This window comes from Oreochromis aureus, linkage group 5 (genome assembly GCF_013358895.1).
Source record: "Oreochromis aureus strain Israel breed Guangdong linkage group 5, ZZ_aureus, whole genome shotgun sequence".
In the NCBI taxonomy this organism is placed as follows: domain Eukaryota; kingdom Metazoa; phylum Chordata; class Actinopteri; order Cichliformes; family Cichlidae; genus Oreochromis; species Oreochromis aureus.
The window spans coordinates 21767079-21784976 of record NC_052946.1 but is presented as its reverse complement, the minus strand read 5'-3'; the positions used below and the strand labels follow the sequence as shown (position 1 = coordinate 21784976).

Here is a 17898-nt window from a genome sequence, read left to right as displayed (position 1 = left end):
GCAGACTAAGTGCAGGAGCTGACAACTAACCACCACACTTGTGGTGGTGTAAAGCATGTAAAGGTGGACTGCCCGTGATGTGCCAAAAAGTGATTGACTACCAAATAAAAAAAAGATTTCCAGTGAGGTTTTTTGTGTTTTTTAAAGCAAGATATCTTTGTTTGGGAAACAGACTGTGACCTGATGACCTGATTCAAGTATCTTTATGACTCTGTGTTATTGTACTTACACTATAACCAATCCAGCCTTTTTGGGCTACTTAACATATCTTTATAAATGGACTTTTTCTTATAGCACTTTTTTACTTCACTTGAGCACTCCAAGCGCTTCACACAACATGCTTCATTTACCCACTCATACAAGCACTATTTTTCTACACTTAAGTGTTGTCTGTCTAACAGACACACACATTCATACTCTGATGGACGCATCAGAGATTAATTTGGGGTTCGATATCTTACCCAAGGACACTTAGGCACAGGGGAGTAATTTCCAGGGGGGTTAGGGGGGTTATGACCCCCCAATAATCAGACCCAACCAATATAACCCCCCCAATAAAATTATGAATTATCTTGGATAAATAGGCTGTTGATTTTCTTTACTCATTTCAGGTATTACCAGTAAAATAGTTGCTCGTTTAATCATCTGGGAATTTACCCAGATTTATTTATTTATTTACACAGAAATCTTGCCCCCCCCAACGTTCAGCACAAAGTTACGCTGATGCTTAGGCATGCAGACTGGAGGCTGCAAAAAACAGGGATCAAACCACCAACCTTGCAATTAGTAGATGGCCTGCTCTACCTCCTTTATCACATCCTTCATATTTTGTAGAACTGTGACATTACATTTGTTGCAGTTTCAGCTGTTCTCTTGGCCAGAACTCTTATCTTAATGCCACTGACAATTTTCACCTGGATAGTTTTAAAGGAAATATAAACGTCAATTTTTTTTGGACAGATATGTTTGACATCTGTCAAACTTATTTACAACAATGTAATCAGTTTTTTGTAATGAGTTTTTTGGGGGGATAATGCAGGAAATCACTTTCTGGCAGACTATTACTTTTTGCCACAACATCCATAAAAATAAGATTAATAATTAGCCATATACACTTTAATTTCACCTACTAATCTGAAGGTACAAGACAGGCATCAAAGTGCTTCCAGGTCCCTGTGCACGCAGGTTTGATGCGCTATGAATGCCACTGGGAGACATGCAAACAAAATAAAATAAAACAAGATCCACACATCATCTACTAATGTGGGTGGGAACGGTCAGTGATTCCCATTCAGCACCAAGATGATGTGAGATTCAGCGCAGGCCGCTCTCCGCATCCCTCTCGCCCATCCCCTCCCGCCAGCTGCCACTTGCAGTAGTGGTGATGCTGCTCCCTGGCGTGTAGAGGAGGAGAGAGAGCGTGCCCGCTGCCCAATGACAGCGCAGGATGCTGAGAGAGGCTGCTCGGGTGAATGGAGGCGACAAGATGCCGTCTAGAGCGGCGAAGAAGAGGAATTAACATCGATAAAGGTAAAGCCCGTGCGTTTATTTTACCTCACATCAGATCTGTTCGCTTTTCATTACAGAAGAATGAACGCCTGACATGCGCGGAGGGTTTTTTTCCCTGCCTTCTTGAGGGTTTTGTGAACGACTTGCCGGGAAAAAAAAAGGCACAGGCTATGTGCGTTTAAAAAAAAAGAAGAAGAAGAAAGAAATCCTCCTAATTCCGTGGTGGCTGATTGCATAGCCAGTCAGTGCTCACTTGATACGTAAGAATTTGCATTTTTAAGCCGTGTTGACGCGATAGAGCAGCGAAGTCTTTCAAAATAAAGGTTTCAATCGCTTTCTCCACGGCGGGTTAGACTAATATTTCATTGGTGTATTCAGATGCACACCACGCTGGAGCCATCGAAAATGTAGGCCCAGTGAGCTGTCAATTGCTCCGTCGTACCTTCCTGTATTTTTGTGCTGCATTAAATGTAGCCCCTATTCACTCAGTGTCAATAAGGCGACATAAGGAGAAGCACTTCAGCTCCAACTAGTCGCTTATGATTTAATGAAGGCTACCGTGATATCGGGGTGTTTGACATTTCCCTCCCCCCGCCCGTGACATCTTCCATTAGGAGCCTGAAGCATAAGCTGGACCATCCTTAAATACTGGAATTTGGTGGATAAGTGCACATCTACATTTTCTCATGTAATCACCCAAGCGTTGAAGTCCGTGGGAGGCATTCGGGGGCGTCAAGGCTCTGTAGTAGAATACATGATGAGGAGGCTGCATGTGTTGCACTTGCTCGCGTAAGGAACCGGTTGGCGTGCTTGGCCGCCTTCACATGAATTACTAACTATTATCGGCCCATATGACAGTCTATTTATAGAAAATGTCCTTCTTTGTCCGCCATTGGCATGCGCTCTGACCTCACATTACCACAGCCGCTCCATATAGTTTAGTAGGCTGGTCGTTTCATCGGTATTATAAGGGTAAGAACAAAATACCCCCGTGCAGCCTTTCATAAAATGTCACGATAGCCTGATAGGAAACACTCCCCCTGACCCCAGAGGTAGCCAAAGCATCCCCTGTGGTGAAATCTTTGTTTCGGGACATCTGTACCCTCTCTGCTGTTTCCGCACCATTTCTCTCTGATCTTTTCTTTACTGTGTTATACTGTGGCGGTATTTGCTGTTAGGTTTGTCACCTCAGCGGCATAATCTATGTTTCAAACCCTCCAAAAACACGCGTGTTAGATATTTATGATCGCCATAATAAGCCCACATCAGAAAGCCTGGATAATAAAGTCTGTAAAACAAGTTTGGTGTCATAATGGAAGTAAGCTCTGATTTCCCTTCTGATTTGTCATGGAACCTTTTGTTATCCATATAAGGTAGATGATTGCAGTTGGGCTTGTCGTCAGCTGGCATCTCTTGAGGTTCTTCTATATTATCACTGTTTCTGCAAAAATACGATACTCTCTTTTTTCCATTTTTTGACAGTTTTGTCATTCTGGCTTTCTCAGCAGTGTGCTTCGGATGCAGCTGATTCAATTTTCCTTTAGAAAAGGGTTATAACAACAATAAACGCGCCCCCACAGGCTTTTATAACACAGGACATAAGGTAGAACATAGCACGTCATGCTTTGTCACAGATACTCACTGTACCACTGTACCAACAGAAATACAAACTATTGCTTGAGTCCAGCTTCTAAAATGAAACAAACAACAACGACTAAATTGACTAAATGGGTGATTTAGTGTGAATTTGTTTTACTATCTGCAATCTTACACTGCAGGTTCTATGACCAAACCACAAGCATTTACAGATTTCCATCCAACTCTTCACCACTGCAAGTGCAAGGTGTGAAACACATGACTGTGGCACAATGATGTGCTTGGGATGTGCCATATGGTGGACAGGGAACACTGTGCAATATAAAAGCCTTATTACTAGCAACTGATTTCTGTTAGGACAGAGAAAGACACACTTTTGGTGTGTTTACTTTAGCGCTGGCAGTCTATTGTGCTTTCAAAAGCTGTGTTTGTATCAGCACTGGTCCCGAGCCAGTTTTCCTCTTTTAGAGAAAAATCAGGGATGTATTTTTGACAAAACGTCTCGCTTTGAGATGTCCAGTGGTGTGGATTTGCAGGAAAAATGAGTTAGAGCAGCTGAGATGGCTGCAGTTTGAATCAAAGATATAGATATATTTACATTTCCCAGCATTATTTTGCGTGTGTGGTTTTCCTGTAATTTCAGACTTTATATGCCTAACTCGGACTGGAAGTTGGATAGCCTAAAAAGCTTCAGTGCGGGGCAGACAGGATACATTTTAGTTCAACTTACAGAGGCAGAAACATGTTGGAGTCACTGCCTGAATCATTGGCTCATCATTTGTGACACAAGTCAAACTAAAACAATAATCCTAATTCTGTAGACCCACATTGATATATATCCTAATAAACTCTGATTCACTGGATATTTTTGGACACATTAATGCCTCAACTCTGAGCAGTGTCATCTATCAGCAAAAAACTAATGATTATGAGGCTCATTAGCCGGACAGTGCTAATTTGTTAAAAGATTCTCTGCAGTCTTTTGCTGGATATGTTGTTTTTTTTCTCCCATAAATTTACCAACCAGACTTCAGTGAGCTGCCGTAGCAAGCTGACCACTGAAGATAACAGCAGCAGGCTTTGTTGTTGCACATGTCAGCATATTTGAAATTTGCATTTAATTTGCTGGTGTCTCTTGGAGCATGTAAAGTTAAAAAAGAGTTTTTTGCAAGGATATGGATGAAATATCTGAAGGCATGCTCTGTCCAAGCCTTTAGACAGATTCCATTTGATTTGCTTTTGCCCTTTTTAAATATATACATATATCTGTGCAGCCCCGTTCTGTTTCCAGACACCTGTTACTTAATACAGCCAGCAGAGAAGACACTGTCTCGTGGGACCTCCTCAGCCTGGCTGCAGTGATCGCTCCTGGGCAGGCGCTGATTTACAAATGAAGCTTCGGTGAAAGCAGCTGAGGGTCCCCATCATCCAAAATCACACTGAATTTCATACACTGCCCGACCTGTCAATACGCTCTACCGTGCCAGTAATTGTCATTTTAACTGTCCTTCAAAGTAAAATAAAAGAATGTACATGATGATAAAAATTGAATTATTTGCAGAATAAATCCTCAAGTAGTTTTTGTGCTGCATCTACAATTACACATTTTTAAAACAAATTTTTCTAACCAGACCTTTTTGAAACGTGTTCCACTGTTACGTCAGACGACTGAGGTGCTTTATCTTTGTTAGCCCAGGCATAGTCACCATGGCAACTGGGTCTGCGTAACAAGTGTCACCAAAGGAGACAATTTGATGGAAGAGTCTGGTTCTTTTTAACTTACACTGAATGCCTATAAGCTCAGTTAATGTTTATCTTATATAGGGTTATACAGAGTTATATAGGGTTATATAAGGTATTTGACCCCAAATATCAGCTACGGTGTAATAAGGATATAATGGGTCATATCAGGTTTAAATAAATTATAAGCGCGATACATCTTGTGATATATTTAAACTAAAGATGGCACAAAATGACACATCCATTATTACACCCATTAAAAATTAACTCTCCCACATCATTTTCTCCCATTTAGCCAGTAATGTCTGCTTTGTTTTAAAGTCTTTTAATTTCTGAGAAAAACAAAAAACAAACTAGGCCCCATAGTATGACATTACTGTTATAGTTATCATATTTACCTAATCCCTTCACGTGTTCGAAAAATGAAACCCAGTCAAAAATATCCATTTATTTTCTTCATTGCAGTCTGGAGTCTATGCCAGATGACACTGGGCAAAGAGGCGGCGTACACCCTGGATGGACAGGTCGCCAGTCTAACACAGGGAAAACGCAGCGAGTCAGACAACCATCCACACTTTACTGTTTGCACATAACAACAGGCAGTTAAAAGATAACGGCTGCAGCATTGTGCTGATCCCAAAGACACGTTCAGTCCCAAACTCTTTACAGTCTTATTGTGAATATTACTGTGTGAGTTAAATTATCCATTTATGAGACAATAAAATACTGCAGGGCTTTACTCTGTTCTGTTTGCCATCGGCGTGAATCTGTTAGCTGTCTTTTTCAGTTTCTTTAGATATTGCATTGACTGCACTGTTCGATGCACTGTGATGCTCCGTGTTCATGTGCTGTGATTCTCTTCACACTGTTACCAGCATGCTCAGTCATGCTTCTGTGTATGTGGGACATGTTATGGGCTAACTGCTTATTAAAACCACTTTCCAAACAACACATTTTTCTCCCTGGATGAGGAGCTAATTAGGAATCAACACTGTCTCAATTGCTAATTGGGTCTGTACTTTATCATTATATCTTAATATAAAAAAACAAAACAACTAATAGCCCCTATTAGTTTTAATTAAAGCAATATCATTAGAATGTGAAAAACCTTTTAAAAATGACTTTAGATGTTTTAAAAGAAATGAGATGTTTCTTTAGTATCTCAGTAAATTTTCCATGGATATCATTGTTCACTCTACAGCACAGTAACCAAGCATCAGTGAATGGGCATGTGATATATTGTTCCTGTGTTTGAATTAGTCCGTTATTTATTTGGGATCATTAATGGGATTTACTGTACATCACTGCTGGACAGTGCTAAATCCAGTGGGACGCTGGGAGATTTCTGTAAGTCACATAAATTGTGACAATTTGCTGCTAATAAAACTAATAAATGATAAAACTAGTTCTTTTTCAATCTATAGTTTAATATTTTGCAGGCCAGGTCTGTTTTGGTATTCTTTTCTGAATGCAGTGTTTTTTTTTTTGTTTTTTTTAATAGTAAATGCTTTGTTTCGCTGTGCCTTTCATGTGACACGTACAAATAGTGGTTATTTATCTAACAGAAGCTTCTCTCCTGTTTCCTCAGATCTGACTTTGATCTACTCCACCTTTTCAGACATGAAATAAGTCACCCATGTGCAGTTCTAAGAGTCAGAGCAGTCTCATTATAACTCGCCCCTGTTAAGGACCCCTCTGGTGGCTACACCGCCGAATCACAGGACATGTACGGCAGTGCCAGAGCTGTAGGCCATGTAGAGAGCAGCCCCGTACGGTCCCCGCGCCTACCAAGGTCCCCCAGACTGGGCCATCGAAGGGCACACAGTGGGAGCGGGGGTGGTGCGGGGGGCAAGACGCTCTCCATGGAGAACATCCAGTCCCTCAACGCTGCCTATGCTACTTCGGGGCCCATGTACCTGAGTGACCACGAGGGCGTGGGCTCTACTGCCACCTACCCAAAAGGCACTATGACTCTGGGTCGCGCCACCAGTCGGGCCATGTATGGGGGCCGTGTCACAGCCATGGGCAGCAGTCCCAATATTGCTTCTGTGGGGCTGCCTCATGCTGACCTTCTGTCTTACAGTGACCTGGGCTCCCTCTCCATGCTGCACCCCCACCACCACCAGGGGGTGCCCTCTGCTCTGCTGAGGCAGGCAGTGCGGGGCAGTGGTGGGGAGCTGCTGGAGATGCAGGCCCAGCTCAGGGAGATGCAGAGGGAGAATGAGATGCTGCGACGGGAGCTTGACCTGAAGGACAGTAAGTTGGGATCTTCCACCAACAGCATCAAGAGTTTCTGGAGTCCTGAACTGAAGAAGGAGAGGATAATGAGGAAAGAAGAGGCGGCTCGTACGTCAATCCTCAAAGAACAAATGAGAGTCACTCATGAGGAGAACCAGGTGAGACAAGCCATCGTAGCTGTCATAATCCACTCATTACTGCAGTGAATTTCAGTTGCTGCTTTTGTCTCTTGCCTTTCTATTTTTTTCTCACATACTGTCCTTTTTGAGCTGTGACTGTGCTTTCACCACGCTCTCCTTCTGCAATAGACCACAGTCATCCTCAGTCCAAGATTTCAGAGAATTATTGCAGTCATGTTTTTCAATACTTGTGGGAACCTTTCTGGAAAGAGTTATTTGTGTGCATAAATATTTAACACGCCGACACTCTCCTCTCCTAGTACTCCTCTGCAGAATCAATGTCACCTCAGCCACAGGAAATACAAAACCCTAATCGAGTTTTTTACAATATATTTGAAATCTGAGCTTATTAAGTTAAAAGTGCAGTGACGCTGCCAACAGGTGAACTGAACTTCCTGCATGCAGTATAGCAGCAGCACTGCTTCATTTTAGTGTATTTTTTTAAAGGTTCAGCAGATTGGCCCTAGAGGGGGGAGATGTCAAAAGGTTTTCTGCTTGCCTCAGTGTGGGGGTGTAGTCATGGCCCAGTTAAATCACTGCCTGACAAGAGTAGGCTCAAGGCCCAGAGACAATTGTCAAGGACTCTTAAACACTCTCTATCTGTCTTACTCTCTCACTGTCATTCTCATTTTCCACTGTCTGTCCTTTACTCGCACTGGCTTTGATCATCTCTCGCTGTTTACCTCTGTTCATCTGGCCTTCACTGCTTTCACTTTAAGAGAGCTTTCATCCCACTTTTGGAGTTAATGAAGTAAAAGGCTAACCTGCAGCTGTCTTCTTCTTTTCCACTGACCTGTGTGTGCAGCGCACAAATATCTACAGAAAACAAAGTCGATGAAAAAAACCCCAGCAGCGCTCGCGTTCATGTTGAGAAAATGCTCGCCCTGATTTTAATCATTTTTCTGTCAAACCTTGGTGGCAGAAATTAGAAACAGTTAGCTGACTCATAGTGCGGAGAGAACATTTGGATACAAAGCCCTTGGTTCAGTTGGATATGTCATTACTGATGATACAGTGCACTAGATTGTGGAGTAGGTCAGCGTATTGCTTGTCTGGCCAGACTGAACTGTACAGTATGTTTTTTCTTTTTGTGGCAGGCTGTGGCATGATGCAGCAAATTGAAGAATACCTCAGTGATGCAAAGGTTAAATATGACCAGCCGGCTGGCGTCTTTGTGCCAGTTTGAGATGTGATTTAAAATAACGAACAGCCAGTGGGGCATTCATTACTCAAAGCAGCAGACGGTGTCTCTCCACCCTTCAAGGTCATAGAAGGATAGTGTTAGCAGGACCGTCACATGACTGTCTGTCTGCACATCGGCTTGGATTTATGTATAAGAACACCCCTTTATAAAACAAATCGGTTTGGACGCACCTGATTTGACTGGAGTTAAAAGGGCCTGCACTTTGTATTCTTGTGGTTACAGCAGTGTCATGAGGCTAAAGGGAAAGATGCGTCACAGGCTGGATGCCTAAACCTGCTAGCAACCCTCATAAAGGGTGTGGGGCAGGTGTACTTTGATTCTTGTCTTTCTTTATGATTTCTACAAAAACAAAGGGGCACTTGTTCGGGGCGTGAATGTGCCCGTTCGAGCACAGCAACTGACATTTAAAAGAATTGTGTGATGTTATTCGATTTCCTTGATTTGTTTTTTGAATCCACGCCTGAATAAAAATGATTTCATGATTTGTAACACATTAATTTGGCAACAGGTCTGTAGATTATGCACAACCTTTGTATTTGAATAGTAGGCAGACTGTCTGGTTTTCATGCAAAATGATTGTGAAATTATCCACTTTACCTCATTATTACTGATGAGAGTTTGTGTCACGCATCGGGATGAAGTCAAAGATTTAATATAGAAACAAGTTTTGTATGCAAATGTGCCTGTTTGATAGCGGTGTCAGTGACAGGACCAAAGCAATTCTTTACATTCAGTGCGATTAGTTACGGAGTCCTGTATGCATTTTTAGCCTGGCTTCAGACGTTGCAGTGGCTGATGGTCCTGTAGAACATGAAGGCTTTACAGTGTTGGCTTTAATAGGTTTTCACTTGCCACAAATATATTTAGCCTTGTCCAGTCCGTAGTCATCCCCTGCACTGAGTGATATTTATGTTCCTCCTGGTAGGGCTCATTAATGAAGTATGTCAGCTAATAAAAGGCAGATGTGCCTTGTTACTATAATTGGTCTGTTCTAAGTTGATTTCTGGGCTGCAAGGCGTCCTTACATAAGTGCATACTTGCGGTGGAATGCTTTGGTCACACCCACTGGGCTTGTTCAGAGGCTGAGTGAGGAGCAAATTGCTTCATTAATAATGGAGTAATTTCAGGCCAATCATTACGTCTGTCTTGCAGAACTCTTTACAGTTGCATCAGGTGCCTTGGGCCTCTATTAGCTTGAGCAAATGCCATGCATTATTTATCTTGCGAAATCTAGAATAAGGGAGGATGTGCTTCTTTTTTTAGATAAACTTTTTTAAGACATACTCTCTGGCATTAGAGTTTGCCTTTTGTCTGTTTTGTAAAGCAGAGATTTCACTGTGAGTGAAATACCAAGCGTAGCCTGCAGAGCTTTAATCAAAACGTTTGATGGTCATGACTGGAGGTAATGATTACTGATTAGCCCGGGACTGTTTTGTGCATTTTTAATGTAGTGGGGCTGAGGCCGTTATAAAACTGTTCTTTTTTGACTCCATTTCACCAAATGTTTTGCTGCACTCAAGCTGGAGAAGAGCTGCTGGAGGCAAATATGTGAGCTAGAGCATACCATATCTGACTGAGTCATGACCACTGCTGCTCAGCCACCCAGTCAGCCTGCATCAATGCATTTCACAAAAATGGAGGCTGAGCTTCCCAGTCCCTCTGCTCTGTGTCTGTGCATGGGTGCAATGTTTGCTTATTTTATGCTGGAAGATGCCAATCTTTACATGGTGTTAGCACAAGTGTGAACTTGTGAATCTCACCAGAGTGTTGGAGTATATTTTAAATACATCACGAAAAAGCATTCATGCTTGTATTTCGCATATCTCTGTGTGTAGTGGGTGTGAGTGGACGGGTGTTTTTGCATTCTTAATTAGCGGTTACTTCCTTTTGTAGTTGTGCTGGCTTGTAAAAGTGTGCACAGAAGTTTAATTGCCAGGGTGTGTTTGTGTGGGAGGGGATAGTTAATTGTTTGTCTGTATGATTCATGGCTCAGGTGAACCCACTACAGAGTACATTAGTGCAGTTTGTTGATTTATCCCGTTTCATTAAGTAGCAAACAAGCTTGCAGCTGTCATACACACATAATGAGCAAAAGTACTGATGACACGCTGAGTCATGTCACAGTCAGCGTCATGTGAATAGTCACTTTATTAAAGTGCCCATGGATCCTTCCCGTGCCTGCCACTCTCCATCAGAGCACATAAGATGGCTGCTGCCTCATCCTCACGACAGGAAGGTGTTGAAATGAGGAGGCCGTCTCCCTATTTTATTTTGACAAGATGAGATGAAAATGCAGTTTACATAGGGCAAGGCTGCTAAGATTAGGATGAGAGTGAAATGTTACAGTCTCCTTTTTCTACAGAATCGCATCAGTTTAGATTCAGAGCAGAGATTTGAGTGCAGAAAAATCATAACCTGTAAATAAACTCCTAATAAAGAATATGCACGGATGTAAGCCAGAAAATAAAAGGTCATCACACAATTAATGACACTGCAGTTTTGTATTTTTCTAGGAACATACTTGAATCTTGTTATTTCAATACATTACACTGAAGCATGTCAAAATACAATGGGGGAAAGAATGATCTGATCCCCTGCTGAGTTTGCTCACTTGCAAAGAAATGAACTCTAATTTTCTCTGATTTTTATGGTAGTTTAATTTTAATGGAGAGAGACAGAATATCAACCAGATATTCAGAAAAAAATTACATTAAAGTTAAATCCTTGTTGGCAAGCACAGTTGTAAGACAGCCATAAGAGGCTTCTTGTAGTTGCTCAGCAGGTCTTCACACATCTCTGGTGGGATTTTTGGCCCACTCTTCTTTACAGACACTCTCTGAATCCTTGAGGTTTCTTGGCAGCTGCTTGGCAACTCAAAGCTTCAAAGTCTGGAGACTGGCTAGGCCGCTCCATGACCTTAATGTGTTTCTTCTTTAGCCACTTCTTTGTTGCTTTGGTGATATGTTTTGGGTCATACCGGAAGACCCATCCATGACCTGATGGATGGAGGTTCTCATCCAAGGTTTTACAGTACATGGCCCCATCCATTGACCCCTCAATGCAGTGACGTTGTCCGGTACAATAAAAAAACAGAACAGCCCCGAAGCACAATGTTTCCACCTCCATGCTTGACTGTGGGGAGGATGTTTTTGGGGTCATACTCAGATTTTTTCTTCCTCCAAAAATGACAGGTGGAGTTGATGCAAAAGAGCTCGATTTTAGTTTCTTCTCACCACTTTCCCCCCAAGGCTTCTCTGAATCATTTAGATGTTCACTGGCAAACTTAAGACAGCCCAGAACTTGTGCCTTCTTGAGCAGGGGGACCTAGCAGGTGCTGCTAGAGTTCGATCTATTACATTGTGGAGTGTTGCTGATGGTGTTCTTGATGACTGTGGTCCCAACTGCTCAAGATCTTTCATGAAACTCCAGACAGAAGGCGATTGACAGTTCTTTTATATTTCTTCCATTTGTGAATAATCATATCAGCAGTTGTCTCCCTTTTCACAATAATTCTTGCTGATGGTCTTGTAGCTCACTCCAGCCTTGTGCAGGTCTACAATCTTGTCTCTTACATCCTTTGACAGCTCTTTGGTCTTATCTGTAATTGTGCTCCCAATCTGTGGGAGCAAGAATTCTCCCAAAGGCTTGGTTTCAGGGGATGAAATACTTATTTCATTCAATGATATGCTAATGAATTTATAACTTTTATGTAAGGCGGGGTAAACCCTGGCAACTATTCTCACATTCACATTGAAGGGCACTTTAGAATCACCATTTAACCCCACTAACAGTCTTTGGACTGTGGGAGGAAGCCGGATTACCTGGAGAGATCCCATGCAATTCACGTGTCGGAACACTGCTAACCACTGCACCACTGTGCTGCCCTGATAATCTGCCTCACTCCATTAAAATAAAACCCTCATAAAAAGTAGAGACTGTTCATTTCTTTGTAAGTGTCAAACTTACAAATTCAGCAGGGGATCAAATATTTATTTCCCCTAATGTAACACAGATGATTGGAGGTAAAAAACTGCCATTTAAAAGAAATGACATTAGTTCTTTTTTTTCTCATGCGCGGTTCTGTTTTTCTAATTCATGCCTGATTAAAAACCATATCATGAACACATTAATTTGGCAACATTCCTGTAGATTAAACGCAGCCTTTACGTTTCAGTAAAAGACAGACTAGCTGATTTTTCATGCAAAAGGACCGTGAAATTATCCACTTCACTCCATCACTACTGATGGGACTGTACATCATTATTTTCCATCAGTGTGAAGATGATTTAATATAGAAGTATCAAATTAACTTGCTGTTATTCATAGCGCATAAGCCTGAGCCTAATGGATACACTAAAGCCCATGAACTCAGCGTTACACTACCAACACGGAATTAGTAAAGAAACACACAAACTGTGTCACAGGTTCAAATCTTCTTTTGATGTTTGGTCCATGTAATCCCACAGTTTCTGCTGCCTGCCTGATAAATCTATAGTATTCATTTATATTGTTAATTAATTGCAACATGCTACAAAAAATAGACTTTGTGAACATTTAAGAAAACGTAGGCTGGTTCCATAACTACAACAAGGACTGAAAATCATGATTAGCAGAGGCGTGCGCTGACAATTAAAGAAAGGCAAGCAGTGTTGATGAATCAATCAGTGACTCAACTGGTCAATGCACAAATGGTTCGCACTTACGCACTTCAAGAGTGCAGAAATTATTTTGATGATTTTCTCCTGTGCTGAAAATCCATGTACTGCATCTTGAGAGACAACTGTCATTACCAGCTTCCGGCGCTCTTGAACTGGTGGTAGGTTTGAGAGATCTTCTCTATAGTTCCGTCAGTTCTGTCACCCCCATATTTACTGATACACCACCATGGATGCATGTGGGGTTAGGGTTATCCATAAAGATAGCAGACTGTGTTGCCCAAAACACACAAAAAACAACAGTGCTCTCTCACCATTGCTGTCAAGACACACACGTATTTCTTACTTTCAGCAGAAAGAGAAAAGATGCGATATACCTGTGGGAAAGTTCTATTTCACTTACAGTGATGAATGAAGTAGCCTACAGTAGTTAGAGGTCATAAGTGGACAGATATTATCTCAGCAGCTAAAAATATGGGTGTCATCACATTTGCCTGGCTATATCTCTCTCTCTCTCCATATATATATATGTATATATATATATGTGTGTGTGTGTGTGTGTGTGTGTGTGTGTGTGTGTGTGTGTGTGTGTGTGTGAGAGTATGAGAAATGGCTGCAAACACAGTTACAATAAACTTTAATTAAAAAGAATAGATAGCAGCACTCTCATTATGGCTTCTCTCATTTGATGATGATGGATTGGGGTAATCACCACCCCCGTATGTTATCTCAAAGAGGGCAGAAGTAAGTACATAAACCTTTACGTGTGCCCCCGTGTGCACTCAAATACATCAGTTTTACAGGCGTTAGTTATGAATCTAATGATTTAATACATTAACGGTTAAAGAAGCCAAAAGTTAACATGTGTTGTATTTTATTGCTCAGAGGGTTTAAAAACAAAACAGTGGCTGTTTCCAGTGTATGTTAGTTTACCCTGACTTGTTATTAGGTTATAGCTAATAAATAACTTTTATAACCATGTGGATGGCAACTTAGCATTATATTATCCAATAAATACTAGCAAAAATGATAACACTAGTACTACTAATAAACACTGTGCTATCAATGAGATTAGAAACATAAATAAAAAAATATAATCAATAAATTATTTGCTCTTCTTTTGCATATTACATCAGCAGTGAACAGATCTGCATCAGAGCACAGTTTAACTGCTAAAATGAATAATTTTATTTTGTGTTTGAACTTCATATCATTCTTCACAGTGACACTTTGACACTCAGTTAATTAAACAAAGCCTAAGTGTAGAAGATCACTCGTCAGTCTTTGGTTTTTATCAAACTTAATGATGCTGGAGTATTATAGTTGGCTGTTCTTGACTATAAGGAGAACCTCTAATATGTTTAAACATCACCCCTACAGCTTTAAACATCCATATTGAAAGATATCAAAATGAAATTCCCCTACCAAGGGTTAATCTTTAGTAGTGCTGCATTGAAAAAATCTTGCTGTATTCAGTATAGTTTTACTTAACTTGTGTGTGCTGCCTTGACTCACAAATTCGTGCCTTTACTCTGCTGCCTAACTTTCCTGTAGCTGCATGCAGATGCACAGTTGCTTGCCTCGTGTGGGTGTAATTGTGTATTGTCAGCTGTCACGACATACAATACAAAGATTAGGAACGTAGTGAGGAGTAGGCTGCTCCCAGTCAGCACTTTAAAGCTGTCTGTCAGATGCAAACACCCACATCCTTTAACACATACACAGACAGTATGCCACACATATCGCAGCTTGTTCCTTTGCCACCTGGTAAAACCGCCTAAATGCCACCAGCTTTGAATATAATTCTGAGGGTAGAGTAGCTTTAACAGTTTTTATTACTCATTGCAAGACACATTTTAGCTATCCTAGTAAACACCCATCCTTGTGGGCAACTGGTTAGAATAATAAGGCGGGGCAGAGTTTCCTCTGCTTCCAAGATTTATGGAGGCAAAGTATAAGTCTGAAAAGGTCACACCTTATTGTTAAACCAACAAGTGATAGAGGTGGAGCAGGAATGCTAGTTCTTTTAAACAGGACATAGAGGGGGTTTGGCTGGCTCCTCTGACATCTGCTGTTGAGGAAAAACGTGCTTGATTGTATTCAAAATTTTCCCAACAGCTACAACTATTTGACGCCGCCTGTCAGCCCCTGCTAAGGAGAACAACTCTTTAAAAAATGTTAAGGATGTTAGAAATCAGCCAGTATTTTCACAGAGATGCCTGAGCCTTTGTTGGATAGTTTAGCTATGAAGAAAGCGAGGGGGAAGACATGCATCAAAGACATGTTGTAGGCAGGAGATTTTTCACTCTGGGTTTAATCAGTTTAATGTCATGTTTGACTCTTTAAGATGTAGCATGTGCACATTCTTACAGAACAACAGTACTTTTAGATGTCAAAATAACAAAATATAGTTTTAAAGTATTTTTATATTGGTGCATATTAGTTAGGGCTGGATCAGGTGACCCTGAATCCGGCCCTAGTTATGCTGCAATAGGTCTAGGCTGCTGGTGGATGATGCATTCAGTCTTTCTTCTTCACTCACCTTTCTCACTCACCATGTATTCACCTCTCATTAGTTATTATTAATGTGTGGCTCTCTTCCACAGCATGTCTTTGTCCTGTCTTCCTCCCCTCACCCCAGCCATTCGTGGCAGACGGCCGCCCCTCCTTGAGCCTGGCTGGAGGTTTCTTCCTGTTAAAAGGGAGTTTTTCCAAAGTGCTTGCTCATAGGGAGCCATACAATTGTTGGGGTTTTTCCTGTTTTCTTTGGATTATTGTAGGGTCTTTACCTTACAATAAAAAGTCCCCTGAGGCAACTGTTATTGTAATTTGGCGTTGTATAAATACAGCTGAATTGAATACTTACTGTAGTTGTGAGCTGCCTTGTGGTATTGTGCACAATACAGTGCTTGCATAATACAGTGCTAAAGAGTAAGCACATACAGTGGTTACTCTTTGCATGGGCCTGTCCGTTTCTGTCTACCTATCCTGCCTTATCCTGTGGTAGCTGGGATATGCCCCAGTTTTAGAAACAGGTAAGGAAAATGGATGGATGGATTACTAGAGTCGAGTTAGGTCTAAAGTTAAGGTTAATGTAAGAAAAGACACATTTTGCAAAGGCAGATTTTTTAAGAAACTTATTCCACTTAATCTCAGTCTTTTTTCTCTAGATTAACCAATATAGCAAAGTCTTCCTTTTTATAGATATATTCCTTAAAATGGCTGAATCGGACTCCTTGTTTATGGTCTCTCTCAAATGGATTTCCTGTTTCCGCACTACAAGATTTCTGACAGCCAGTTACCCTCGGCTGCACCAGGTGTCAGTCGACGAGGGAAGCTTAGCATCTCTCTGCGACTCTGGTGAAACCTCTGGAAGCAATTTTTTAGAATATGCGGCGAAACAGAAGCCTACTCGTGAGAGAGAGGGTGACCAAAAAGGGAACATCCGCTGAGTCATTACTGACTCACAGAAACTTCCACAGTTCTGCTGTGATTATTGGAGGAACGGCCATGCAGTCAATTTAACCCACAGTGCAATTATGTAAATGGATTCACTGGACTGGCTTTTGCAGTTTAGTTCCAAGATGGCAGGTAATTTAGGAGAAAGGAGCAGAAATGAGGGAGGATAAGAAAGAAAGTATGTGAGGAGAAATAAACGGTTGGGTTTCAGTATTTGCAGAGATTTAATGTCTATATGTTCAAAAAATTAGATATATTTCTAACATGTTTTTATGTACATAGCAAATTAATATTTCTGTGAGAGAGAAAACTTTGTTTTGAAAAGTGTTTTTCACTAAGAGACTGTTCAGATTTTAAAGTTTGGCCTCATTCTCTGTTTTATATATTATATTTCCAACAGCAAATAGCACCGACTCACTGAAGGGAGTGTGCTTGGCAGCAGTCCTGCAAGAATGCTGACACAAACACCGCCCCCTGATGGCCGGAAGAGTACATGTTTTATATTTACGCAGTATCATGTCAGTTCTGTGCTCAGATACTGAGCCAAATGAGAAGGTTTTGTGACATTTATAATAATTTTGTATTTATATTTTATACAGAGGTGGCTGTACTACATATATTATAACATAGTTACACTGTAATTATTATAAATTAAAATTGCAACTAGTGACTCTGTGGTTAATCTGTTGATTACTATTAGTTCTATAAGTTCTGATGAAATGTTAAAATAAGCTAACAAAGATCAAAAAAGATATTTGCTGCAAGATTGCAAGAGGAAAAAAGTTTACTTTTAAAGCTGGTGTAATGTTTTGCATATTTGCTCTATAGCTGCAGTTCAGTTTTCTACAATAACGCTTCATCTCATCATTATCATTCTTAATAACATAATGTGTACTGCTTTTATTAATTGTAAATCTATCACTGCTGCTAACCAGAATGCTTAAGTCATTTTTTAAAAGCCATTTCCAATCTTTTCTTCATCTCTTTCCAGAAAGGTCATTCTGATAAAGTCATCATTTTTCTGTGGACAGACTTTTGACTTCTTGTAGAGAGAAAAAGCAGAAATAAAACAAATAGCTGAGCTCTAGTAAGAGTCCCAGCACGCAGTGAGATGAGAAGTGTACAGAATTCCATCCCTAACTTTTTGATGGTCATGTGTACACCATCTGAGCACTCTGTATAGACATAGCTATTAATGTGAACACACATATGTCTAAGTGTGGAAGTACAGCTCAGGACTCTGAAGCATCCTTAATCAATTAAATGCTGTCACTATTAAAATGATTTATTTTTTCCGTTGCTTTTCCTACTATGACAA

The 17898-nt window shown here is 40.9% G+C and overlaps 1 protein-coding gene across 1 annotated transcript in view; it reads left to right on the top strand.

The window, feature by feature from the left end:
* Positions 1-1415: 1415 nt before the first annotated feature.
* erc2 (ELKS/RAB6-interacting/CAST family member 2) overlaps positions 1416-17898 on the top strand; it is a 40079-nt gene continuing 23596 nt past the window's right edge. Inside the window, exons 1-2 of the mRNA XM_039612423.1 lie at positions 1416-1530; positions 6434-7241. Coding sequence (XP_039468357.1) covers positions 6570-7241 — 672 coding nt within the window. The 5' untranslated portion in view covers positions 1416-1530; positions 6434-6569. The remainder of the gene's footprint in view (positions 1531-6433; positions 7242-17898) is intronic.